General features: G+C 35.1%; 1 protein-coding gene across 4 annotated transcripts; it reads right to left on the reverse strand.

The window, feature by feature from the left end:
* Positions 1-26,419, reverse strand: LOC140857213 (IAA-amino acid hydrolase ILR1-like 5). 4 transcript variants are annotated; one of them, XM_073255899.1, is made up of 4 exons: positions 26,168-26,419; positions 25,824-25,948; positions 24,860-25,022; positions 1-161 (listed from the first exon to the last, which is right to left on the reverse strand). In XM_073255899.1, exons 1-4 carry the CDS (start codon positions 26,412-26,414, stop codon positions 127-129), a joined length of 570 nt encoding a protein of 189 aa, XP_073112000.1. In that variant the 5' UTR covers positions 26,415-26,419; the 3' UTR covers positions 1-126. The 4 variants fall into 4 exon arrangements, with proteins under 4 accessions (XP_073112000.1, XP_073111997.1, XP_073111999.1 ...); XM_073255896.1 differs by having other exon boundaries at positions 24,742-25,022; XM_073255898.1 differs by lacking the exon at positions 1-161 and adding an exon at positions 14,226-14,278.
* Between the last annotated feature and the right edge of the window lie 352 nt (positions 26,420-26,771).

Here is a 26,771-nt window from a genome sequence, read left to right on the forward strand (position 1 = left end):
TTATCTCGAATCAAACTTTTTATTGATTCAAATAAACTATAGTTCATCAATGTTTCATCATAATCAAGATCAATATTTATTTCAAAATAAATTGAGCAAATATCTTCTAAGATCCCATGCTCCTCACTACTCGGTCTCAAGCTCCATAGAATCTTCTAGATCTGAAAAAAAAATAAAAAAAAAAGAGTGAACTTTACGAACTTAGTAAATTACCAATATCTCTGAGAGATCAAGCACAATTAGTTTTTCAAAAAATATAACAATATAACAATAATATGTAACAAGATAATTTTTTTCTTTAAAACATGCCATATACATCGTTAAATATCCAAAAATTTTCTCTCAGTTTTTTATGACTACAGCCACAATCAGCCCCATGACAAGATCTGAGAAAGACTAGCTCCTAATTAATAAATACGTGATGCATCATCATGTGCCAGCAATCAGCCTCGACTGATTAGATCCAAAAGAAACTAGCTCTGATTCACACGATCATAATTAATTTCATGATAAGGTAAAGAGATTAGTTCTGAAATATATATGCGACACATCAGCATGTGCCAGTAATTAGCCTCAACTGGCTAGGTCCGAAAGAACTAGCTCTACCAGCGATCAGCCCCAACTAGCTAGGCCTGAAAGAAACATGTTTCTGACGTATAGCTAACGATCAGTCCCATTGACTAGATCCGAATTATAGTCAAGCTAGAGAATATTTCTCATAATTTTATCATAATCAATTTCTCATAAACAATCATACTTAATTTCATAATAGTATCAACTCAAATTTTCACATCTTCCAAAACAGTAACAAAATAATTTTTATTCAAAAATTTATGCAAAGATGAACATGTATAATTTTTTTTCAGAAATCATACAATATTAAAATAAAAAATTATCTCTTTTCAAATTTTATAATCATGCAAGGTGATACCATGCTTGATCCAATATTTTAAATTAATTTTTTCATTCAAAAATATATAATTTCGAACTTCAATGATTTTTAAATATTTAATATATAAAAATCTAATTTTTAAACATATAAATATGTATAAAAATAAATCCTGAGATAAAAGAAAACTATAGTTAGTCGATTCTAAAAAGTCACGATCTTTGGCACGAGGTCTGATCCTCAGATTCGATGCTCAACTGATATTGAAGGCTCTGATCAGATAATTTAAAAATATTTTAGTCTTCAATTGAGAGGATTTAAAATAAAGAGAGAGAATCCTAGTCCAAACCATGATTTGGATCAGATCACGAGTTAGGCTTAAATATCTTTGTTGATCTAGATTTAATTAGATTGGAATCTGAGCAATAAAGAGGTATCACATTAAAAAAAAAAAAGGCTTCACCCTCTACTTTTTTTTTTTCTTTCTTCCTCTTTTTTTTCTTCCATTTTTTTCTTTTTTTTTTCCTCTTTCACTTTTTTTCTTTCACGAAACAACATTTTTCCTCTCTTCTTCTCTCTCTCTCTTTCTCTCGTTTTCCTTCCCAAACCGAATCAAGACTTCCTTGAGGAAAGCAAAAGGAAGGAGGATTGGGGTTGCGGTGGCCAGTGGCCATGGTGACCATGGTGACTAGACAATGCCGGCAACGGTCATGTAGTCAGTCGGAGATGAAGAAGAGAAGAGAGAAAGAGGCATCACTCCCTAGCTGCCTTCATGGCAGCTTTTGTTGAGAATTGTGTCCCAAAATCAATCGTCAGCCTGTTGACGATTGTACTCATAATTATAAAATATATATAAATTTTTATTAATAAAAATTATTTAATTTTTCATCATATTTTGTCTATCTTATTTGAACTCCTGTATTGTGATGAAGTCCTTAGGACCATAATTAATCGATAAAGGAGGATTTGTCATTTAGTCCTTAAAATATATTCGCGATCAAATGATATGCTGTTAATAGGATGATAGCTATATCAAACATAGATCGTTGTGTACCATATGGATTGGTTGTCCTCTTAATCAAGGAGTATAGAGATACTGGTATGACATATAGATGAAATATAGGAGCATATTCACATCAAACGTGACCAATTACAAAGTACTCTACTGTCAAGAGTAGCTCACGAAGGATATGAGTATAAGTGTCCATCCGATTTGAGATCACCATGGTGACTTGTAAGCAACTCACTGTACTTTGGTGCTGAACCATCTGAATTTCTAATTCAGTGACGGAAAGTTTCTGGATGTAGTCAAGTACTTATCAAATCGGTGCGTGAGTCAAGATGAAATTGATCTCTCTGAATAAGTAAGAGCTAATGCATCAATATATTTTAATTTAGTAAAATCTTGACCAGAGTATTCATGTGATAGATTTGAAAGGTTGAAATACAATGTGGTCGACTATATTAGGGTTGACAGTTAAACCTTAGGTCCCTTGAGCATTTAGGTCAAAGTAATAAATTATACGGTAACCATACGCCAGTAGGTTCTAGAATGTTGCTTTGCAATCTTTCGGTCTATCCGGACGTCGGATCTCATTGCTAGATAGTTACATCGATTAGTATAAAATTTGTTCCTATGCTACCAGCTTAAATTGAACCTATGGGGTCACACACATTAGAAGATTTGATCTGATCTGATGGCTGAAGAATCTAATTAGATTGGGACTCTAGTGAAAAGTCCCACTAGACTGAAACTCTGGAGGAGAGTCCCACTGGACTGGACTCTACTATTATGGAGGATTTTTAGTAATTGGATTGCTAATTGACTCAATTTGATTGAGCAAAGAGTTTTGGATCAAGTCTAATTGAATTAGATTTAGTTTGACTTAGATTGGGTTTGATTTGATCAAGTCTAATTGCGAGAGAAACTTATTCCTGATTTGATCAAAACTTGGGTTCAGTTAATTTCTAATTGGGTTAGAAATTTATTAAGATGATTGGGTTTCTAATCAGATTAGATTTCTTCCTCTTATTGAGTTCAAAGCAGATTTGATTTAATTTGAAATCAATTTGGAAATGAAGAATCCTAGCCAGTAAGGACTCTCTCTCTCTTTCTCTCTTGCGCACATCCTGGACCCATACCAAAAAGATTTTTGCATGAGATTTTTGGGTGTGAGAAGAGAGGGCACAGATAGGGTGGGAAATAATCAAGATGAGTCATGATCTTTATCTCCTTCCTAATTTGAATACGATCCGAATTAAAGATAAGGAGACAAAGGAAAAAGATCCATTACATTTGGAAAAAAGAGTGGCGCCAAATGATTTTTTTCTTATTTTCTTTGAAGAGTTTGTTGGCATGAGAAATATCTGATTTCTTTCTCATGCCATCACCTATTTTTTTAAAAAAATGGGATGCCGCATATAGATGTGCCGTGGAGTTTTTGGCGCTCCCCATCTTGACCCAAAACCCTAATGCCCAACTATTTAAAGGGGATCCAATAGTTGGATGCCCCATAGGTGTTCTTGGCTGAATTTTGTTTCTCCTCCAAAGCTCTCTCCTCTCTCCCCTTCCTCCACAAATTTTTCTTCTCCTCTGGAGCTTCCAAGAGATCAAAAGAAGAAGAAGTAGATCAGCCTTCAAAGATCTTTGTGAGCTAGTACTTCCGAGGAGCCTGATTAACATCCGTTCTTCGTGTGGACGATCTGTAGAGGTCGGACATCTTTGTGCGGCTATGAGCAACCTAAAGAAACTTTTTCCCATGCAAGATACTTATAGAGTTCAGTAACCCACACTTTGGTAATGAGTTTTAAACTCATTAGATTAGTTTTGATAGATCTAAGGGTTAGATCTAGTCTACAGTATCGATTAGATCGATGTAGATTTTTAATTTTCAGATCTTAAATTCATATTAAATCATATAATAGATCTTGGCATGGTAGTTTAGATTAGATCTTATGCATGTAAAATAGGTTAAAGTGTTTAATCTTAGAAGATCCGTTGCAAAAATTTTAAAATTACATACATAGAACTGCCAGTATTTTCTTCAATTAGTATCAGAGCCATTATTCATTATGATATGATTTCTTACATATTTAGATATGATTTTATATTATTTAGATTATATTTAAATATACTTTATTTTTGGATCTGATTTTTGATCAATCCTGTACATGTTAGATTAGATAATCTGAGTAGCAAAATATTCGGATTGGATAATCACCAGACCATCCGATCATTGGAGCAAGTAGAGTTATATGACCCTCTCCTTTCATTCAATGGGATGCTCTTATAGCGTATAGGGTTGCCACTGTGAGATCCCATAAAAAAAAAAGCGAAAAGAAGAACTTACTTTTCTACAAAATCTTAGATCTTGAAATCCTAAGATTTGTTGTATGCGATATAAGTTGTAAAGAAAAGTACTTACATCTAATCTTAATAATTAAAATTATTTTAATTTGAAATCATAAAAATTTAGATGTAATCTAAAAGATTTTATGGTTTAATGTAAAAAATTTACATGAGAAATGATTTTAAAACTTAACCTAAACCCATGTTGATGTTGAAACTTAATTAAGAATTAAGTATAGAATCGATTATATTTAAAATTATGATTTAAGATTTAATGACATTGCATAAAACATGAGGGCATGGGTTAGCTCAAATCATGTCCTCTTAATTGAATTAGACCCAAGATTAAAATCAAAGAGTTAATGGACCTTGTAGAAAAATTGACTAAATCTAACCAAATATTGAATTAGATTAAATCAGGATTTTGCTAAAACCAATACAATAGTTGTACATGGTCAAGTCCATATCTTTGATTAGACCAAATGAATGTTGATTATAGCTCAGTGGTTGAACCCGAATCATTAAGCTGGTCAAATCAAAACTAGTTAACCAATTGGTGTCTAAGGTAAGTTTGACATTTCGACCGGTGATTTTTAATTGGGAGTGACTTGCTTGGCTATTTTGATAGTGTCTAAGGCAAGCTTAGCATACCTTCCCACCGATCTTACTTACCTGACCAATTTGATAAATTATATCTTGATTAGACCGCTAAGTAATTCGAATTGACCCTTACCATTAAGGTTGATCAGTGTGACTGATCTAGGTGCCATTTTAACCAGCATGATCTTAATCCAATTCAATGATTTAGTGAAGTCTGTGGGAGGATTATGGTTTATTAGTTGATCTCTTCTCTTCTCTTAATTTATAAATTAAATTTTTTAAATTATTAGATCTTTTAAATGAGATAGTTATGGTGATAACTAAATCATAGCCTCCCATTAAGTTGGGTGATAATAGGTCGAATAGTATGATGATCATTGGAGGCCCAAAAGCCTGATGTTCATCTGTTATTGAAATTATTATTCATAATATGATGACTCAGTCGAGTCTCTCTAGCAAGTAGTCAGGTTAGTCAGCCAAAGTCGGACCTAATCATTTAGTAGTTAGATTCCTAAGTATAATCATGTTAATAGTTGGACCTAATCAGGGCTTACAGAGAAAATCAAAATCAACTGAAAAATTACCTGAGACTAAATCAATTATTAAAAATTATTTGATAAAATAATTGATTAATGAACCTACCCATGGATGTATATGGGTGAGCCGGCCAAAGTCGGACTCCTGTGCAGTCCATGTGGATTCTAGTACCCGCTAAGGAATTAAGGTAATTCTTTGAGTTAGAGGTAGAGGCTACCAATTCATATAAAATAGTGGGAGAACCTTTAGATTAAAGTCTATATCTTTAGGCTTAATTAATTCATATACTGATTAAATTTTGATTTTCTTTTTGTGCAGTTATGGTTTCAAACTTGTCCTCTGATCACTGTTAGATAGTGAGAAGATAGGATCCAATTTCAATAGCTAGTATCGAAAATTAAAAATCATCCTGGAGCACGAGTGGATCTTGTACGTCCTTACAGATCCAGCACCTGAGAAGCCTGCTCCTAATGCTCGTGGTGCGATTCGAGACACTTACTTGAAGTGGCTCAACGATCGCACCACGATATGTTGTATAGTACGGGCTATCACGAACGACGAGTTCGATCGAAAGTTTGAAGAAGCTCAGTCGAAAGACATGCTCAAAATGTTAAATGAGTCTTTTGGTACTCCTGATGTTGTTGAGTAGCACAAGATCAATTGTGTCATTTTCAATGCTCAGATAAGAGAGGGAGCATCGGTCACCGATTATGTATTATATATGATCGAACAGATCGAGCATCTGAATAAACTCGATTTTTTTTACACGAATAGCTTGGAAAGGATGCGATCTTGAACTCCCTACCTAAATCCTACTTACCATTTTTCAGTCATTTTCAAATGACGAAGCCTGTAGTTAACTACCGTGGTTTGTTGGGGTTGCTACGGACTTTTAAGAAGGATCTCCGACTCTATAAGGAGACAGTGAATGTAGTGGAAGGATCTTCTGCGGGTGGGCATCGTCTCTTTAAGAAAGAAAAGAAAAAGAAGAATAAAAAGGTGTAAAGTGCTGGGAGTCGACCCAGAAGTCCAAGTTCAAGCCCGATCAAAGTCAGACAGAATGCTTCTATTGTAAGAAGCAGGATCACTGGAAGAAGAACTATCCTCAATACATAGCTTCCCTTGATCCGAACAGGTCGAAGAAGAAGAAGCAATTGGTTATTGGACAAGGTAATTATATGATAACACCTTGTAACTTCTCAATTTTTGATACAATAATCTGAGTATTGGATACTGGCAGTTCTATTAACATATGCAATTCATTGCAGAGACTTCAGATCAGTAGGAGATTTGGAGACGGTGAGAGATTTCTGAACATTGGAGATGGAAGATCAATTTCAGTTCTAACTTTATGAATTATCAAGCTTGCATTCGATTCTCATTCTATTGTTCTTAGTAATTGTCATTTCTATCCTAGTTTCTTATTGAATGTCATTTTTGTAGGCCTTCTGGCCAAAATAAATTATGAAATTTAATAAAAAAAAGCTTGTGTGATATCATTTTGAATAGTATTACTATTATGCATGGATAGTTGAACAATGATATTTATGTTGTATCACGACCTAATATAATGTACATGTCTAATAAACATCCTAGAATAGTTGATGTCACGGATGCCTACCTTTGGCATTGTAGGTTAGATCATATCAACAAGAACAGGATGAATATGTTAGCTCAAGAAGAAATTCTTGATGACAATAATTATGAATTATTGCCTACTTGTGAGTCTTGTTTACTTGAAAAAATGATCAAGTCATCTTTTACTGTAATAAGTGAACGAGCCAGTGGTGTTCTGGGTCTTGTATATACTGATGTAAGTGGATACATAAGCATAAGTGCCAGAGGAGGATACCACTATTTCATTACATTCACAGATGACCTATCTAGGTATGGGTACATGTACTCGATAAAACATAAGTCTGAATCATTTGAAATATTCAAACTATTCCGTAATGAGGTAGAAAAATAAACTGAAAAAAATATTAAAACTCTTCGATCAGATCGAAGAGGTAAATATCTTTCTGATGAATTTCTGACATATCTTGAGGAGAATGAAATTCTCTCTCAATGGACACCTCTTGAAATGTCACAACACAATGGTGTGTCAGAAAAGAGAAATCGAACGCTGTTGGATATGGTTCGATCCATGATGAACTTTTCTTGTCTGTCAATATCCTTTTGGGGATATGCACTTGAGTCGGCTTGTTATGTACTTAATAGGGTTTCTAATAAATCTGTAAGTAAAACACCACATGAGATGTAGACGGAATGTAAGCCAATGCTCTCATCTTAAGGTTTGGAGTTGTCCGGCTTATATCAAATATTTGAAAACAGACAAACTCGGAGCCAGGTCTGACAAATATATTTTTATAGGGTATCTCAAAAAAAGGGTATTATTTCTATCTTGCTGATGAACAAAAAATATTTGTTAGCCTTAAGATAGTCTTCTCGAAAAAAAATTCCTTGGGGAAGGGATTAATGCCTCTAAAGTTGAACTTGAGAAAGTTCAATAGGTAGAACCGACACAATCTAGTAAACCCATAGAATAAGATTTAATGATGTCAAATTTGAAACCTATTGTAGAGACACCGTTAAGGAGATCCGATAGAGTATCATGTCAACCGGATAGATACTATAGTTTTTTTATCCGAGACAGGGATCCTGTTGAACTCGATGAGAACAATGAGAATCCAATCACCTATATGGATGTAATGCAAAGATCTAACTCTGATAAATGACTTGAAGTCATGAAATCTGAAATGAAGTCCATGAAGGTCAATGATGTATGGACATTAGTTGACCCACCTGAAAGGGTTAAACCCTTAGGGTGCAAATGGATCTTCAAAAGAAAAAGGGGCGCAGATGGGAAGATGAAGATATATAAAGTTTGTTTGGTTATCAAGGATTATCGTCAGCATTATAATATTGACTATGACGAGATATTTTCTCCTATGGCAATGCTCAAATCCATTCGGATTATGCTTGCGATAGCGGCACACATGGACTATGAAATCTGACAAATGAATGTGAAAATAGCTTTTCTAAATGGAAAGCTAGAAGAAGAGGTGTATATAATACAGCCTAAAGGTTTCACATCCATAGATGAGTCCAAAGTGTGCAAGCTTCAGAGATCTATCTATGGATTGAAGCAGACATCTAGGAGTTGGAACATGCATTTTGATAAGGTTATCCGAATATATGACTTCATTAAGAATGGAGAAGAATCCTGCATTTACAAATGGATAAACAACTCTGTGGTTGTATTTTTCGTTCTGTATGTGAATGACATTCTTTTAATAAAAAATGACATCCCTGCATTACAAAGAATAAAAGTCTGATTATCATCTCAATTCCTTATGAAAGACCTGGGAAAAGCATCCTACATCCTTGAGATGAAGATCTATAGAGATAGATCAAAAAGGTTGCTTGGATTATCCCATTCTACGTACATAGACACTGTGTTAAAATGGTTCAGCATGGAGAATTTCAAGAAAGACTATCTCTCAATAGGTCATGGAATTTCTCTGTCAAAAAAGGATTGTCTGACAACTCCTCAAGAGAGGAGTGTATGAGTAAAATTTTATATGCTCCGGCAGTGGATTCTATAATGTACGCCATGATATGTACAAGATCAGACGTAGCATACTCACTAGAAAAAATGAATAGATACCAATCTGATCCAGAGAGAACCACTAAAAGGTCGTAAAGACCATCCTTAAGTATTTAAAAATATTAAGGATCAATGGCTTATTTATGATGAAACTACCTTGAAATTAGTGGGGTTCACCGACTTCAATTTTCAGTCAGACAATGATAATAGCAAGAGTGTGTCGGGATATATTTTTATCCTGAATGATGGAGCAATCTACTGAAAAAATTTCAAGCAGCACACTGTGGCTGACTCTGTTTATGAGGCGGAGTATATCGCGGCATCTGATACTGCGAAGGAAGCTGCGTGACTACGAAAGTTCATCGACGAGCTCGGAGTGGCACCCTTCATTGATAGCCCTGTCCTGTTATACTGTGATAGCACTGGAGCCATTGCTTAAGTCAAAGAGCCAAAGTCTTATCAACGCACCAAGCATATTCTGCATCGCTACCATCTTATCCAAAAGATCATGGATCGAGATGACGTCAACCTTCAGAAGATCGACAGAAAGAAGAACCTAACTGATCTATTTACTAAAGCTCTCAGAATCAAAGAGTTCGAAAATTACAAATTGAAGATGGGTATACGATACTATACCGATTGACTTTAGTCCAAGTAGGAGTTGTTTAAAATTGTGTTCCAAAGTCAATCGTTAGTCTGTTGACGATTATGCTCATAATTGTAAAATATATATGAATTTTTATTAATAAAAATTATTTGACTTTTTCGTCACATTTTGTCTATCTTATTTGAACTTCTATATTATGATGAAATCTTTAGGACTATAATTAATCGACAAAGGAGAATTTATCATTGAGTCCTTAAAATATATTCACGATCAAATGATATGCTGTTAATAGGACGATAGCTATATCAAGTATAAGTCGTTGTGTGCCATATAGGTTGGTTGTCCTCTTAATCAAAGAGTATGGAGATACTGATATGACATACAGGTGGAATGTAGAAGTACATTCGCATCGAACATGATCAATTACGGAATGCTCTACTATCAAGAGTAGCTTACAAAGGGTATGAGTATAAATATCCCTTCGATCTGAGATCACCATGATGATTTGTAAGCGACTCACTGTACTTTGATGTCGGACCATTTGAATTTCTAATTTAGTGACAGAAGATTTTTGGATACAGTCAAATACTTGTCAAGTCGGTGCGTGAGTCAAAATGGATTGATCTCTCTGAATAAGTAAAAGCTAATGCATCAATATATTTCAATTTAGTAAAATCTTGACTAGGATAATCCATGTGATTAATTTGAAAGGTTGAAATACAATGTGATTGATTATATTAGGATTGACAGTTAAATCCTAGATCACTTTGAGCATTTGGATCAAAGAAATGAATTATACGATAACCATACGCCAGTAGATTCTCGAATGTTGCTTTGTAATTTTTCGAACGTCGAGTCTCATTACTAGATGGTTACATCGATTAGTATAAGAATTTGTTCTTATGCTACCGGTTTAGGTTCGAACCTATAGGGCCATACACATTAGAAGATTTGATCTGATCTGATTGCTGAAAAGTTCAATTAAATTGAGACTCTAGTGAAGAGTCCTACTGGACTGGGACTCTACCATTAATGGAGGATTTATTAGTAATTAAATTGCTAATTGATTCAATTTGATTAAGCAAAGAGTTTTGGATCAAGTCTAATTGAATTGGATTCAGTTTGACTTGGATTGGATTTAATTTGATCAAGCCTAATTACGAGAAAAACTTGTTCCTGATTTGATCAGGACTTGGATTCAATGAATTCCTAATTGGGTTAGAAATTTATTGAGATGATTGGATTCTTAATTAGATTAGATTCCTTCCTCTCATTGGGTTCAAACCAGATTTGATTTAATTTGAAATCAAATTGAAAATAAAGAGTCTCAGCCAGTAGGGACTCTCTCTTTTTCTCTCTTGCACACACCCTGGACCCACGCCATTCTTCTCAATGCCAAAAAAGTTTTTGCGTAAGATTTTTGGGCATGAGAAGAGAGGGCGTAGATAGGGTGGACGGCAATCATGATGAGTCATGATCCTTATCTCCTTCTTAATTTGAATGCGATCCAAATTAAAGGTTAGGAATAAAAAGGAAAGAGATCCATTATGTTTGAAAAGAAGGATGGCGCCAAATGATTTTTTTCCTTATTATCTTTGAAGAGTTTGATGGCGTGAGAAAGATCTAATTTCTTTCTCATGCCATCATCTATTTTTGAAAAAAATAGGATGCCCCATATAGATGTGGCGTGGAGTTTTTGGTGCCCTCCCTCTTGACCCAAAACCCTAATACCCAACCATTTAAAGAGGGTCCAATAGTTGGACACCCCATAGGTGTTCTTGGCTGAATTTTGTTTCTCCTTCAAAACTTCTCCTCTCTCCCCTTCCTCCATAAATTCTTCTTCTCCTTTAGAGTATACAAGAGATTAAAGAAAGAAGAAGTAGATCAGTCTTCAAAGATTCTTGCAAGCTAGTACCCCCGAAAAGCCTGACCAGCATCCATTCTTCATGTGGACAATCTGTAGAGGCCGGACATCTTTGTGCGACTGCGAACAACCTGAAGGAACTCCTTCCCATGCGAAATACTTGTGGAGCTCAATAACCCAAACTTCGGTAATGAGTTTTGAACTCATTAAATTAGTTTTGATAGATCTAAGGGTTAGATCTAGCCTACAGCATCGATTAGATCGATGCTGATTTTTAATTTTTAGATCTTAAATTCATATTAAATCATATTATAAATTTTGGCATGTAGTTTAGATTAGATCTTATGCATGTAAAATAGATTAAAGTATTTAATCTTATAAGATCCGTTGCAAAAATTTTAAAATTATATACATAGAACTGCCAGTATTTCTTTCATCTTCAACTAAGAAAAAAGCAAGAGAAGGGATGGGGATTCACTAGAGATGAAGAAGGCGGTGGGGTTTGGCTGAAGCGGCCAAATTCCGACGACCACAACAAGTCCAATCATCAGAAATCAAAAGGAAAAGAATAAGGAAAATAGGAGGCAGCTATGGCGAGCTCTCGTGAGGTTGAATCCAAAGGGGGGGGCTTTAAGAAGCACGGAGGCTAGGGTTCCTAGCCTCCAACAAAGAAGAGTTGGATGAGGACTCTTCCTCCTCCAACACCCAAAAACAAGGGAATCCCCTGTTTCCAAAATTGGGGATGGAATCAAGATTTTTTTTTTTTTTGAAGGTCGGCTGGTCCCAGCCCAAATGGTTGGGCCTCACATTCTCCCCTCTTTTTAAAAAAATTTCATCCTCGAAATTTGAGAAATCCAGATCTTTCGAAGTAGAAGGTGCTTAACCCCAAAAGTATTCATATACTAATTTATCCATCTTTGATATTTCTGTCAAACCAACTGTATGATTACATTACTAAAATACTTGCAAGCAATCTGATCCTTCGGGTCAACTACAATATTCATGCACATTTCTATATTAAAGCACAGACTCTTTCTAAGAATACTTCATAATTCGGCACCTCCAAGTCAATTTTAGAATTTCATCCCTTTAATTTATAAATAAAGATATTGTATCTCCTCAATTGAAATCAATATGATCACAAAAACTTTTTATCACATTTAGAATTAATATACAGACTAATAAGATCGGCACTAATTAAGTGATCAAGATTTCGAGATTGAAATAAAATGTAGTCATTTAAGATTGAGTTGGGATTAATTGGATGCAAAAATCTTATAGCAAGATCGATTATAAAATCAATTATACTTAGAATAGAGCTTGAAATGAATTCAGTATAAATACTATGATGAAGTTTTGATCTCACAAAAAGTTAATGACCCATCTTGACTAAAGTCAAATAATCAGATAACTATGAAGGTGATTATGATTATATAGTAATGACTTTACGCAATAATGATCCATCATAATTATGAAAATGATACTCATAATTGAAACATAAAAATTAAATCCGAAAAGATAAAGTATCGATATCATGATTCCTATATTGAAGTTAAGATCATAAGGATGGAATAAACCCACTGATTCTATTCAGATGTTTGATAAATGGACCAAATTTAATTAACAATCAAGTAACATAAGATATAAGGTGATCAAAACTTTCTTAGTACAACCAATATAGTCACATCATGACTAGCCTAAAAATCCATAGTACTCATATTTTTTTTTTATGAATAAAAGCCTCTTATACTGAAAAATCATAACTTCTATCAAAATACATTCAATCAACAATCAATAATTTCGATCAATGTTAAATGACTCAACCACCATACTTTCGTTGTACAACTCTGATTAATATTCTCTAAAATTTCTTAATGATCTCAGATTAAAATTCAATAAAATTCATGTAAAGATTTTATTGTCAAGTATATTAGATCATAATTATATCTCGAGATAATTACTATATTCATATTATTGCTTGATCAAGATATTAACTTCTAAATCTTGATTTAAGTTAAGCCATCTTTGGATTACCTTGACAATTCAATTAGATGATTCAAAATCACACTCTCTCTTTTGAGAAAATCAACTCCCAACTTATCTATTATGATCTTATAACACTTGCTAAAGTATCATAATTAGAGAGGCAAATCAACTTTAGAAAATCTACTCAAAACATCTAGTAAAAAAAAATATTCTTGATAATAATTAATAAAATATTCTTGAGTAATCATTTGATTACCTTCTTTATATTTTTTTAAAATTACTATAGTCCTCTAACTCAAGATGACTTTCAATAAATTCAAGATTGCTATCACGTTAAATTAAATTTCAAAATAAATCCATAGTACAACCAATCTATGTTACTCAATATATATTTCTATATCAGTTATTTAACCCCGATGACTTCCTCATTTAATTTATATCCATAAAAAAATTTAGACATCGTGCAATAATTTAATCGACTTTAAACATCCATAATCAATCAAGATTCTAATTCTACCCCACTCTCACTAATACAAGTTCTTATGATCTTTAACCTAAGCTCTGATATCACTCTATCGCATCTCAAGTTAGCATCCGGATCGGCACGTGATGGTCGCACATTCTTTAAGACAATATCTTAAAAAATATGCAAGGCTTACCTTCACATTAAAAATATTATCTCAAATCAAACTTTTTTTTTATTCAAATAAACTATAATTCATCAATGTCTCATCATAATCAAGATCAATATTTATTTTAAAATAAATTGAGTAAATATCTTCTAAGATCTTATGCTCCTCACTGCTCGATCTCAAGTCCCATAAAATCTTTTAGATCTGAAAAAAAAAAAAAGAAGTGAGCTTTACGGACTCAGTAAGTTACCAATATCTCTGAGAGATCAAGCACCATTAGTTTTTCAAAAATATAACAATATAACAGTAATATATAACAAGATATTTTTTTTTTAAAACATGCCATGCATATAAATAAATATTCAAAAATCTTCTCTCATTTTTGGTGACTACGCCACGATCAGTCCCATGACATAGTCTGAGAGAGACTAGCCCCTGATCAATAAACACGTGATGCATCATCGTATACCAGCAATCAACTCCAACTGGCTAGGTCCGAAAGAACTAGTTCTGATTCATACGGTCATGATTAATTCTGTGATAAGATAAAGAGACGAGTTCTAAAATATACACGTGATGCATCAACGTGTGCCAACCCCAACTGGCTAAGTCCGAAAGAATTAGCTTTACCGATGATCAGCTCCGACTGGCTAAGTCCGAAAAAATATATTTCTGATGTATGGCCAATGATCAGTCTTGTTGGCTAGATCGAATCATGTCAAACTAGAGAAGTTTTCTTGTAATTTCACCGTAACTAATTTCTCATAAACAATCATACTTAATTTCATAATGGTATCAACTCAAATTTTCACTTCTTCCAAAATAGCAACAAAATAATGTTTAGGGTAAATTATGTTTTTAGTCTTTAAATTATATCGTATTTTTTTAAATGATCCCTAAACTATAAAATTGTAACTTTTAGTCTCCAAAGTTTCTGAACTGTTTTAATGTTATCCTTCATCCCATTTTCGGTGACTTTCTCTAGAGAAAATCCTATTTGGCATTACCGATGAATATGTGTCTGGTTTAACTTGATAGGTGGCACCGATGCTGAGCTGAAAATAAATTATTTAAAAAAATGATGATGTGGCATCTAATGCCAATTTGGTTTCCTTCCCAAGGGATGGTGCTGTTCCCTTCTTCAAGCAATTTTTTCCACCTTTGTCCTAATTTTCCAAGATCGCTTCTCCAATTCTCTCTTCTCGTCAGAAATTGTTCTTTTTCTTTTTGAAGATGACCGTTGATCATCGTCGGCCTTCTTCTTCCGAATCGAACGTCGGTTTGCATATTGTGGGAATCCTCATCGACCTTCTTCTTCTGTCCAAATCTGGTACTCACTCTGGATTTGTGAGAATCCTCATCGATCTATCTTTTCGCGTTACATGAAGGTTTGTATCCGTGTTATTTTGAATTTATAGGATGCATGTTTGTGCTTGGCTTTCTAAAAATCATGAAGTTACTTGCCTTTATTTGTCACTGGTTGTGCTGTAGGATGTTTGTTACTAGTTGTGCCCTAGGTCAAATGCTAAGATTGATTTGGAAGGGATTTAGTAGAGATTTTTGTTGTATTGCTTATATTTAATGAATAAGTGATACTGCATATTCAAAATAACCTTGATGCCTTGCTAAATAATAGTTTCGTTTGTCTGTAGTTGTGCTTAAAATATGTATTTCGAAGTTGGAGGGCATGTTAAAGGATATTGGGGTTTCCAACATCTCTCAATTTTTCTATGTCAAGCCAGAAAGAGACCTAAACAATGGCTTGAAATTTATCTTTAGAGATCACAATATGTTAGATATGATTTCAAACATTTCGGTAGATGACATGATACATGTTTATGTGGAATATAAAGATGAAGGTGACAGTGGTCATCAAGAAGTTGTGCCAGAGCTGGAACCAGAGCAGCAGAATGAACTGCAGTCTTGTTCAACTGTAGAGCTTTTGCTAAATATAGAGTATGTACCCGTTCATAGACCTAGCAATGATGTTGGAGAAGGCAGTGAGCAAGACAGTGAAAGTTCAGCTGAAAGAAGTATTAATTTAAATGATCTACAAGATAGTGATTATACTGGAAGTTCAGCTGAAGAGGTCGGAGAATACACTGCAGGGCAACCAACTGAACCAAGGGCTGAAAGAGGTGAACCAAGGGCTAAAGAAGGTGAAACCAGTAGGATGTTTCCTTGAAATATGCAGAGTCTGAGGAATTGGTTTCATGGGATTCATCTGAAGAGGAGCATGGACCTACTTTTGATGTATTCAATAAGGAAACTGATATGGCAAATGTGCAATTTAAGTTGGACATAAAATTCAAGAGTTTTGAGCTGCTTAAATATTGGCTCATACAAGGACAGAGGCTGGACATTCATTCATGACCAGTAGAAGGTACATTTAGGACTTACCATTCTATCATTCTATACCACATGCTAATCATGTTTTATATTAATGTGCCAATCATGTTTCGTATTAGTATGGTAATAATGTTTCATGATCATGGCAGGGCTTACTGTCTACATTTGATGATCTACTCCCTTAGACCGATCATAGATTTTGTGTTCGGCATTTATTTGCCAACTTCAAGGCAAAATTCAAGGGTTTGATACGAAAGGATGTTCTTTGGAATGCAGCAAGGGCTACAACCCAATCGGACTTTGAATATCATATTCATGTGATGGAATAGATTGATCCTGCTACATATCAATGGCTGATAGCTGATCCTACCATATTCTGATCCAGACATGCATTTAGGATTTGGCCAAGGTATGATATGCTCCTAAACAATTTATCTAAGACATTCAATTCTTTTATACTGCAGTCAAGGAATAAATCTATTGTACAAATATTTAAGATGATGCACAAGACTGTGATGACAAGGACAATCAGAAAGAGGGAACTAATCCTGAAATATGATTATCCAATCTGTCCTAAGATCATGAAGAAACTGGAAAGAATAAAGAAGTCTCATGGTACTATCTTGCTACATGGGCTGGTGACAGCAGATATGAAGTTGAACAAGATGTTAATCAATATGTTGTGCACTTGGATAAGTATGAATGCAGCTGTTTCAAATAGCAGTTGATTGGTATACCTTGTGCCCATGCCATACAATGTATCTATTTTTTAAAAAAGAAGCCTGAAGAGTTTGTACATTGTTACGTTCATAAGAAAACATATCTGAGAACCTATTCTCATTTTCTCCAACACTTAACGATCAGAATATGTGGCCTAAGACTAACTTAGTCCCTCCACTACCTCCAATAATAAGAAGGCCACCTGGTAGGCCAAAAAGAAAATGAAAAAGAGATGCAGATGAAACTCAAAGTAGATTAAGAAAGATAGGTACAACAATAAGGTGTAGGAAATGTTATTTGATAGGACATAATTCAAGGACATACAGAGGGCAGCTAGTGGGAGGTAATCCAAGATAGAGATAACGAACCACTACTACCTCTGCTGCAACACATGAAAGCCAAGGCAGTCAAGAGCAGAGGAGCACAAGGAATTCATGGGATTTAGGTTTGCATCACAACATCATGGCACACAAGTATGTTAATAACCATTCAATATTTAATTTACCATATTAATTTAGTACTAACTATTTGATCATGCTATCTTAAAAGAAACTTCATTTGCTGTGAATGAAACAGCACAAGTGGATGGTGCTGCTGCAGAAGGCCATGTTCATGGTGCCGGAAGGGGTCGTGCCGGAAGAGAAACTGCAGGCAGATGGATAGTAGGCAGAGCTAGATTTGTAGGTGCTGTTAGAAGGGCTGGTTCTGTTGTCGATAAAACTGGTTCTACATCTACTAGAGTTGGATCTGCTGTTTGTAGAGCTGAATCTGCTGTTGAGAAGGTTGCAGCCTCTATTGGAAGGGCTGGATCAGCTGTTTGGAGGGCTATATCTTCTGCTGGAAAGGCTGGATCTGTGGTTGAAAGGGGTAAATCTGCTGCAGGGAGGACTTTAGCTTCTACAAGAGGTGCTTCATCTTCATCTTCCACTATTAGAAGAGGCATGTCTGCTGGAAGGGGTGAAGTTAGGGGTAGATTTATTCCATCTGGGAGGGCTATGAGGGATAGATCCGGACCTACTTTAAGTACTGGTATATGATCTCTTGATGGATATATACAGTATTCGTTTTGGGACTTATTCACTTGGGTTACTTTAAAAAAATTGTAATTGATGGGCCAGACCAGTTCAATTGTCTTTTGTGTAAGGTCTTAATTTATTAACTAAGATCTTTTGTTCCAATGCAGTTGTTTAGCAATGAATGTATTGTATACAAAAGTTTGTACTGTAACCGACAACTTTTAACATCAATATTCTGTGCTCATACAGGTTACTTTTTCATGAATTACTATTGTTAATGCATTGGGTGGTCTGCAGATAATATAGTGTCAGTTAGTTCTTGAACTATGTAAACATTTTTCATTTGGTCCGCCAAGATATTTTATTTTCTTCTATGATTCATTCCATACAGATTGTGATGTGGCCCAACTTCTATGCACATAACGGGTTAAGATTTTAATGAACTGTTATCGTAAGCCCATTAGATGGTAGTTATCATGTTAGTCATCATACTATTCGAAGTATTTTCATTTGGTCCTCGAAGTTTTAACATATTTGATGATCTAAATAGGTCAGCTTAATCTTACTGTGATTTTTGATGGTTCTACAAAAATATCTGCTTACAAGTTTACAGCATTCAGAAACAATCAGAGAAACAAAGAAGATAAGTTTTGATACAATAATATTATAAAAAGGATTTCATTCATTTGCATTAGAATCCCAACTTACATCCATAAACCTGCATCACTAACAAGTTCTGACTACCAAAATACGTTACAAAACGACAGCATTTCCCAAACTCGACTTCTACTGCTGATTCTTCAAATGCAATACACCAACAACCAATCAAGATAGCAAAATAATCAGCTGATACATCCTTTATTTGCGGCGGAAGTATCCGACTTCCTCCTCCATCGCGTCCACTTCCTCCTTGAGCTAATCACCACCTTCCCATGAGGATAAATCTCCTCATTATACAATTTGAAATAATCACAACATGACATCTTCCCCTATACAAAGGCAGTTTTTCTAAATCAAAAAGATAAAAAAATAAAGTTAGGGCCAAAGAGAACTTATACCCCAAAACATGGACAACCGAAGAACTTTCAACCTGAATTTCTTCTTGTCCATGAAGTCCTGATCTGAGCGCGTTGCCCACAAAAGCAAAACCTAGCTCCATCACTGTTCGAAGCTCTGAATCGGTAGAAGGTGCAAGACCCAACATTTTTGCTTCTATCCATGGTGAATGCAATAGCAGGATGCCGATCGTAGAGGAGAAATAGGGAAGAAGATTGAAAATTTTGAATTTAGGAAGGATGATTGGAGAAGATCCCTTGCACCAATAGGATGATCAAGAGGATTTAGGAGGGATAGGGTTTCACTCACACCAAATGAAAGAAGAATTTCAGAGGGGGATGATGAAAAATAGGGCAAACCATTTTGCCACATAGGCGAACCGATGTCACCTCTTCGAAAAATGGCCACATAAGCATCGGTTCAGTGAGAAACAACTAAATTGGTGAGAGAAAATCATTGAAAATTGATCGAAGGATAACATTAAGATGACTAGAAAAGATCAGAGATCAAAAGTTACGATTTTGTAGTTTAGAGACCATTTAAAATAACGCGATATAGTTTAAGGAATAAAAACATAATTTATCCTAATTTTTATTCAAAAATTTATACAAAGATGAATATATATAATTTTTTTCAAAAATCATGCAATATTAAAATAAAAAAATAATCTCCTTTCAAATTTTATAATCACACAAGATGACACCATGCTTGATCCAATATTTTAAATTAATTTTTTCATTCAAAAATATATAATTTTGAACTATAATAATTTTTAAAAACTTAATATACAAATATTTAATTTTTAAACATATAAATATGTATAAAAATAGATCTTGAGATAAAAGAAAACTTACAGTCAGTCAATTTCAAAAAATCATGATCTTCGACATGTGGCCTAATCCTCAGGTCCGATCTGACATTGAAGGTTCTGATTAGATAATTTAAAAATATTTAGCCTTCAATTGAGAAGGATTTAGAACAAATAGAAAGAATCTGAGTCCAAGCCATGATTTGGGTCAAATCATGAGTTAGGCTTAAATATCTTCGTTGATCTAGATTTAATTAGATTGGAATCTAATCAACAAGGAGGTCTCACATAAAAAAAAATAGGCTTCACTCTCTATCTACTTTTTTTTTTTTTCTTTTCTTTCTCTCTTTTTTTTCTTTCTTTTTTCCCCCCTCTTCCTCTCTTTTTTTTTTTTCTTTCATGGAAGAGACCTTTTTCTTCCTTTCTTATTTTTCTCTCTCTCTCTCTCTTCCTCTCATTTTCCTTCCCAAGCCGAATCAGGACTTCCTCAAGGAAAGCAAAAGGAAGGAGGGTTGGGGTTGCGGTGGCCGACGGCCATGGCGACCAGACAGTGCCAGCAGCGATGGTGTAGTCAGTCCAAGATGGAGAAAAAAAGAGAGAAAGAGGCATCACCCCCTAGTTGCCTTCATGACAGCTTCCTTGACTAAGGAAGAAGCAAGGGAAGGGATGGAGACTCACCGAAGATGAAGAAGGCGGTGGGGCTTGGCTGAAGTGGCCAGATTCTGGCAGTCATAACGAGTCCAATCATCAAAAATCAAAAGGAAAAGAATAAAGAAAAGAGGATGCGGCGAGCTCTCGATGAGGGTGAATCCCAGTGGGGGTGGGGGTAAGGGGGGTGTTGCTTTAAGAAGCACAGAGGTTAGGGTTCCTAGCCTCCAACAAAGAAGAGTTGGAGGAGGATTCTTCCTCCTTCAACACCCAAAAACAGGGGAATCCCCTGTTTCCAAAATTGGGGATGGAATCAAGATTTTTTGTTTTTAAGGTGGGCTGGACCAGCCCAAATGGCGAGCCCTCACAGTATGGATGTGCATAAAATAGGTGTCCTGTATGAGCAACAATTTTCCAAACTAAGCTATCTACTTTAGCAGCCTTTTGATGCATGGGCTGGTGATCCTTGTGTCTTAAGGATGTGGCAAGGCTTGTGGCATCAAAATGTGTTATTTGAGATCATTTCTTCTTTAATTTAGCAAGAGACTTTGTTAAGGAATTTGTCATTTTGAATGCAGAAGTAGGGTCACGTACAGGAATATATGAATTCTCTATTGTAACAAGCATGGTTTTCATCTGTACCGTTATAACACAATGATGAGGAGTGATGCACGCGTAATGATGATCTGTCACCGTAAGAAGTTATGGCCATGGTTCCATGCATATCAAGGAAATCAAATTATTATGGCAAAAAGAACAGTTTGTTGACTCCTAATTCCATAACATATGATCATGTTGCCTTAACAACTCCACTTGCTATACCATTCTGTTTGGAGCCATTTTCGTTCTATACCCAAAATGGAACAGAACACTGCAAATCTCGCAACCCTGGAAGGAGACGCTAACAATCAGAAGAGTTTTGGAGAGTCATATGTCGCCTCCAACATAATGAACAGATGATTGGGAACCTGAATCTTATCCAACGACCTCGCCTATTACATTACTTTCCTATTACTCGTGGGACAGGGAGATTGGAAGATAACCGTACTTCCCCCATCCTTCAATATTCCTTCATCTGTTGAGGTCGCCACTCCAGGCAACCTAAACCAGCTCCTCAGAGCACAGCTCCTCTAACTACTATAAGCTTCGGGACTGTGCTAACAGCATGATCAAGCATCCCAAAATGACCCTCCAGTGTAATCGGGCAGTCATGCACGCGTGAAAGAATGGGATGATTTTTCATATGAAAGACCCTATCCTATTGCATAAGTTTTGGTCATCACTCAGCCAAATCCATGCAGACATGTCATGTTTTCCAAATCGAATGCAATGAAAGACATGTAGACAGCTGGTGGAGTTGTTCTACCCATGCAGAAGGTAGCGATGGATCTTGATATATAAATAACTCAAGTTGAAGCCGATTCAGGTGGGTTTTCACCAGTCCCTCACATCAAACAGAATTTGAATCTCATCGAAATTTTTTGGTTTAGGTCAAATGAGTTAAGCGACTTTGATCGGACTTAATAATCATTAAAAAAAAAACTTTTTAGAATCAAATTCCAAAAAGATACACACACACACACACATACATACATATATAGATACATACATACATACATATATATGTATATATATATGTATCTACACACACACACACACATACATATATAGATACATACATACATACATATATATGTATATATATATGTATCCACACACACACACACACACACACATACACACACACACACACATACATACATACATCTATGTATGTGTGTGTGTGTGTGTGTAGATACATACATACATGTATGTATGTATGTATGTATGTGTGTGTATATATATATATATATATATATATATATATATACATATGTATGATATGTACATATGTATGCATCTATCTATATATATAGATACATATATATATATGGATGAATGGGATATATATAAAATACATCTTCAAGTTCAGCAGATAAGCTATAATGAATCAGATGGCCAGTAATTACAGCACACTAACTGGATTAGTGAATATTCCGTATTGAGAAGTCCATGAGAACAATTTGAACACTGATTCTTCAGTTGTGAACTTGTGATTAGAGCTAACCATCTTCTCATGGGCATCTCAAAGACTAAATTGCAATCCTAATATGGTTTAAGTTTCATAACTCTTAGAAACAGTGAAGAAAGTGCCAAAAATGAAAGATGCAAAAGTTCAATCCTTGCGCAGCTGTATGTCACCAGCTCATATTGCGACTTCAAGTTGTGCCAAAAACACAACCCTTTTCTGTTTCCTCAATTCGTCCCTGAGCTTAATGCAGGCTTATAAAAAAAACCTTTTGACCCATGGAATTAACAAAGAAACACCCAAGGATATATTATAATTCAGTAGATATATTCATTTATTGAGAGTACAATTTAGTAGATATATTAGATTGCATCTTTTAAATGGGGAAAGAAGGGTTCACCAACTTTCACATAATGTATAATGTTACTGTTAGAATCTTGAATGGAAGCATGCAAGGAAGACGAGTATATGGTGATATATCTTCAAGATATCAGCACAGAAGGTAACGGACATAATTATATAATAGTGAATGACATGCTTATTTGTGATTGACTTTGCAACTTGAAAGTTCTTCAATAAAAAAAATGCTAAGTAAATTTCAATTGAGATTCTGGTTCAATAATAAAAACAAAGTTCTTTTTAATCTGTAAAATGAAAAAATGACTTATATTCTTATACAAATTTTATATGGGTCTCAGAAAAACGAGATTCTGGTTGAGAGGGGTCTTTGTTTTAGGAGCTAAAGCCAATGAAGAAAGATAATGATATGTGCACTCCGTTACTGAGATTAACTAGTTCATACACTCAAACTATACATTTAAAGTTGTGAGCCTCTTCTTGGTGATATTGTTCCATTCTTCAACAAGATACATCTATTATTGCTTTCAGCGAGAACCTTCAGTTTCAATACTAGATAATGCAATCCTGAAAGACGTGGATTTGCAAGGGCCAAGGGGAAAGGATGCAGAATCAGAGAGGAAGAAGATGAACAAAGAATGATGACCACATGAAATTCACCAGGAGGCAAATAACAGGAACCTACCGAGCAAACTAATTAACTTATATTAATTCTTCACTCCAACATAGAAGAACCAGTATTAAGACTAAACTATCAACATTTATCAAAGCAATTGTAAGTTCTCCAAACAAAAAACAAAGCTATATTTATATTTTTCTCAGATTCTATAAGACCATGATACGTCATATCGTACCAAACCAGACAATACATGACATACCATACCGTACCGATTCAATTCCAGTATATGATATAGAGGGCGTACCAACACTTGATACACCAAAACGGCCCTGTACCGAGCATGCCGATATAGTGATAGGGTAGCACTGGTATTGAGCGCGATACCAAGACAGTGTGCCTTGCATAAGACACTATAAGAAAACCAATGATGAAGAAATTGCCAGGCAAAAGAAAAAGAAATCTCACCTCTCTCCCTCTCTGTGTGTGTGCATGCGTGTATCACTTCCCAGGATAAAATTTGAGCATGAGTTAGAACTTGCATTCAAAACACTGACCCTAGAGTATTTTCCTACATCATATGTACTTGTGAAATGACACAAGAAGATATGTGAGAAGGCAGAATGCAGCTAAATCATATACCAAACAAAATTCTCAGGCTTCACCAAAGCCAATCTCTCTTCTTGCTCGGTCAATGCACAACCAACATCACTTGAACCTTAAAAAGCAGGTTTTGCAGTCAGATCGAATTACATGTTGCATCTCCATACGAGGACCAAAACTTAAAGCATCAATAGGTGTTAATTTTTTGACATGCCTTCTGGTAACTCAAACAGAAGCTAACAGGTTTATCATATTATAAGCATGTTTTCTGCTTTAATTCAATTGGTTTCTGCTTTTCTCTTTATGATATTTATGATAAATACACAGATTTAGTTGATTGCAATAACACAACTTTTAACCATGATAAAGTTCAAAATTAATTGCAGATTAAAGGCTACCGAGGAAGATTGATTAAGAAAAACATACTTGGCTATCTAGGGGCCATTTTCACTGGAGATGAGATGTTGCATTGCCCGAATGGCGAATGATGTGGCAACTATTAGATCAACATTTAAATGAGGATTTGCAGCTTCTCCACCTTTACCTTTTAGTTTAGCTCCAAAGAAGCATGCAGCTGCCTGTGTGAAGCTTGGATTGGATATAATTCCAATTGGTAATTGGTGGCAAACATGCATTCCAGAGATAGCTTCTACACCATCAACAGTGCCATCATTTACCATCTGAAATGCACCTGCACTAGGCCTCCTCTGCAAGTTCAAAAAGAAGTCCCACAGTTACCTTTAACAGAAAAGATCGAAAATGACATTTAGAAACTACATGAGTCCAATTAAAAGAATTCCAGATAAACCAGGTTACCTGATTCCATAGTGGAATTGAAACATGAAATTCACCAAAAAGGAAGAAGAAGAAGAAGAAGAAGAAAGAAGGTTGAAGTGAAGTGAGACAAAACTAACATAACTAAGATCAGAATATCTAAGTTATACGAGATGTTTTTGTGTATTCCTCCATGCTTTAGGCCCATGAGAAAAAATTCGCAGAAAGAAGATAAAGATGGGAGAAAGCTTAAGGACAAAGGTGGCCTTCAAACCACCATGCCAATAGATTGCTGTTTTATTATATGACCATGTTTTTTGATATCTGTCTCTTAAATTTCTTGATTGTGCTCTTATATTTTTTCTGATACTACTTGACAATGGCTTTTGTTTCGTTGTTTGAAACTTTTGAATCTTCAAATCATCTAATAAGAGATCTATACAAGTGAAACAAAAGTAATTAAATGAAAAAAAAAAATCCATGATCGCAAAGGACTTCAAAAGGTGTAGTTGCCATACCTTTAACAAATGGCTTATGATCGAATGTCAATTTGAAACTATAGTGTAACTTATTTTCATATGTCTATACATAGATGCGAACTAATTAATCCAGTAGTTCTCTAAATACACAGTATAAAGTTATCTTGGCTTTATGTCTAGCAGCAGATAATCGAAGAAAAACCTTTAGCCACACAAAAGTAAAAATGATCAGAATACGGTAGTGAAGGTCACGACCTTGAGGTTGTGTTTGCGTAGATCGAGCAATTTAGCAGCACCAAGGAATATTGCAACATAAGTGTCATGCTGCACGCGTGCATTACGCCATCTACCTTGCTCTTGTGCTCCCACTCCACCGTTTCCTGAACCATGATCACAAAGAGGAGATCTTTATCTAAAATCCAGACCAACCTATCAATGCAACACCCATTGGAGATCGACATAAAGCAAATCGAAGCCATAATTCAACAAAACAGAAAAAGACGCATAGCAGAACAAGAAGACTCCAAGAAAACAGTATCAAGCAAAAGGCGGGAGCGTGGGAGGGCATAGAGAAGGGGACGATGGGCTTTTTTCGATACCTGGAGAGGAATGGCAACCGTGTAGCCGGGAAGCGCGACAGGCGGGGGGGTTGGGCCAGAGTCGACCTGGGCGACGACGCCGGTGCGGACGAAGGGGGAAAAAGGAGCGGACACCGGGGCGGGCGAGGTGGGAGAGGATGAATCCGCAACCTTCGCCTCCTTCGCAAGCCGGAGCAGCTCCTGGACGTCGTACCCATCGTATCTTTATTTGGAGAGTATAGGAGTGGTTGGGGTTGGGGTTGCGCATGGTCCGGTTAGGATAGGTCTCATGTCCAAATCTTAGCTGAATCAGTCTTAAATAATTTGATGTTTTTAAAAATTAAATCAGATCAATAAAAAATTAAATCAAACTAAATCAATATGATTTAAATGATTTATTTGATTTAATTTATTAATTTATATTTTTTATAATTTATAAAAATTTATTTTTTTATATAAAAATATAATTAAAAATATTTATTAAGTAAAATAATTTAAATTACATAAAATATTATCACTCAATAAAAAAAATTTTTGAACAAATATCATCATTGAAGATTAAGATAAATCTCCAACATATTATAAAAAAATAAAAATAGTAAATAAATTATTTAAAATTTAAGAT

This window comes from Elaeis guineensis, chromosome 4, assembly GCF_000442705.2.
Source record: "Elaeis guineensis isolate ETL-2024a chromosome 4, EG11, whole genome shotgun sequence".
NCBI classification, from domain to species: domain Eukaryota; kingdom Viridiplantae; phylum Streptophyta; class Magnoliopsida; order Arecales; family Arecaceae; genus Elaeis; species Elaeis guineensis.

Excerpts from the sequence above, each read along its gene's own strand:
- LOC140857213 (XM_073255896.1), bottom strand. The coding sequence starts at position 26,414 with ATGCGCAACCCCAACCCCAACCACTCCTATACTCTCCAAATAAAGATA. Across the intron at positions 25,949-26,167 it reads CGGTTGCCATTCCTCTCCAG|GAAACGGTGGAGTGGGAGCA; the intron begins GTATCGAAAAAA and ends ATCATGGTTCAG. Across the intron at positions 25,023-25,823 it reads TACGCAAACACAACCTCAAG|AGGAGGCCTAGTGCAGGTGC; the intron begins GTCGTGACCTTC and ends TTGAACTTGCAG.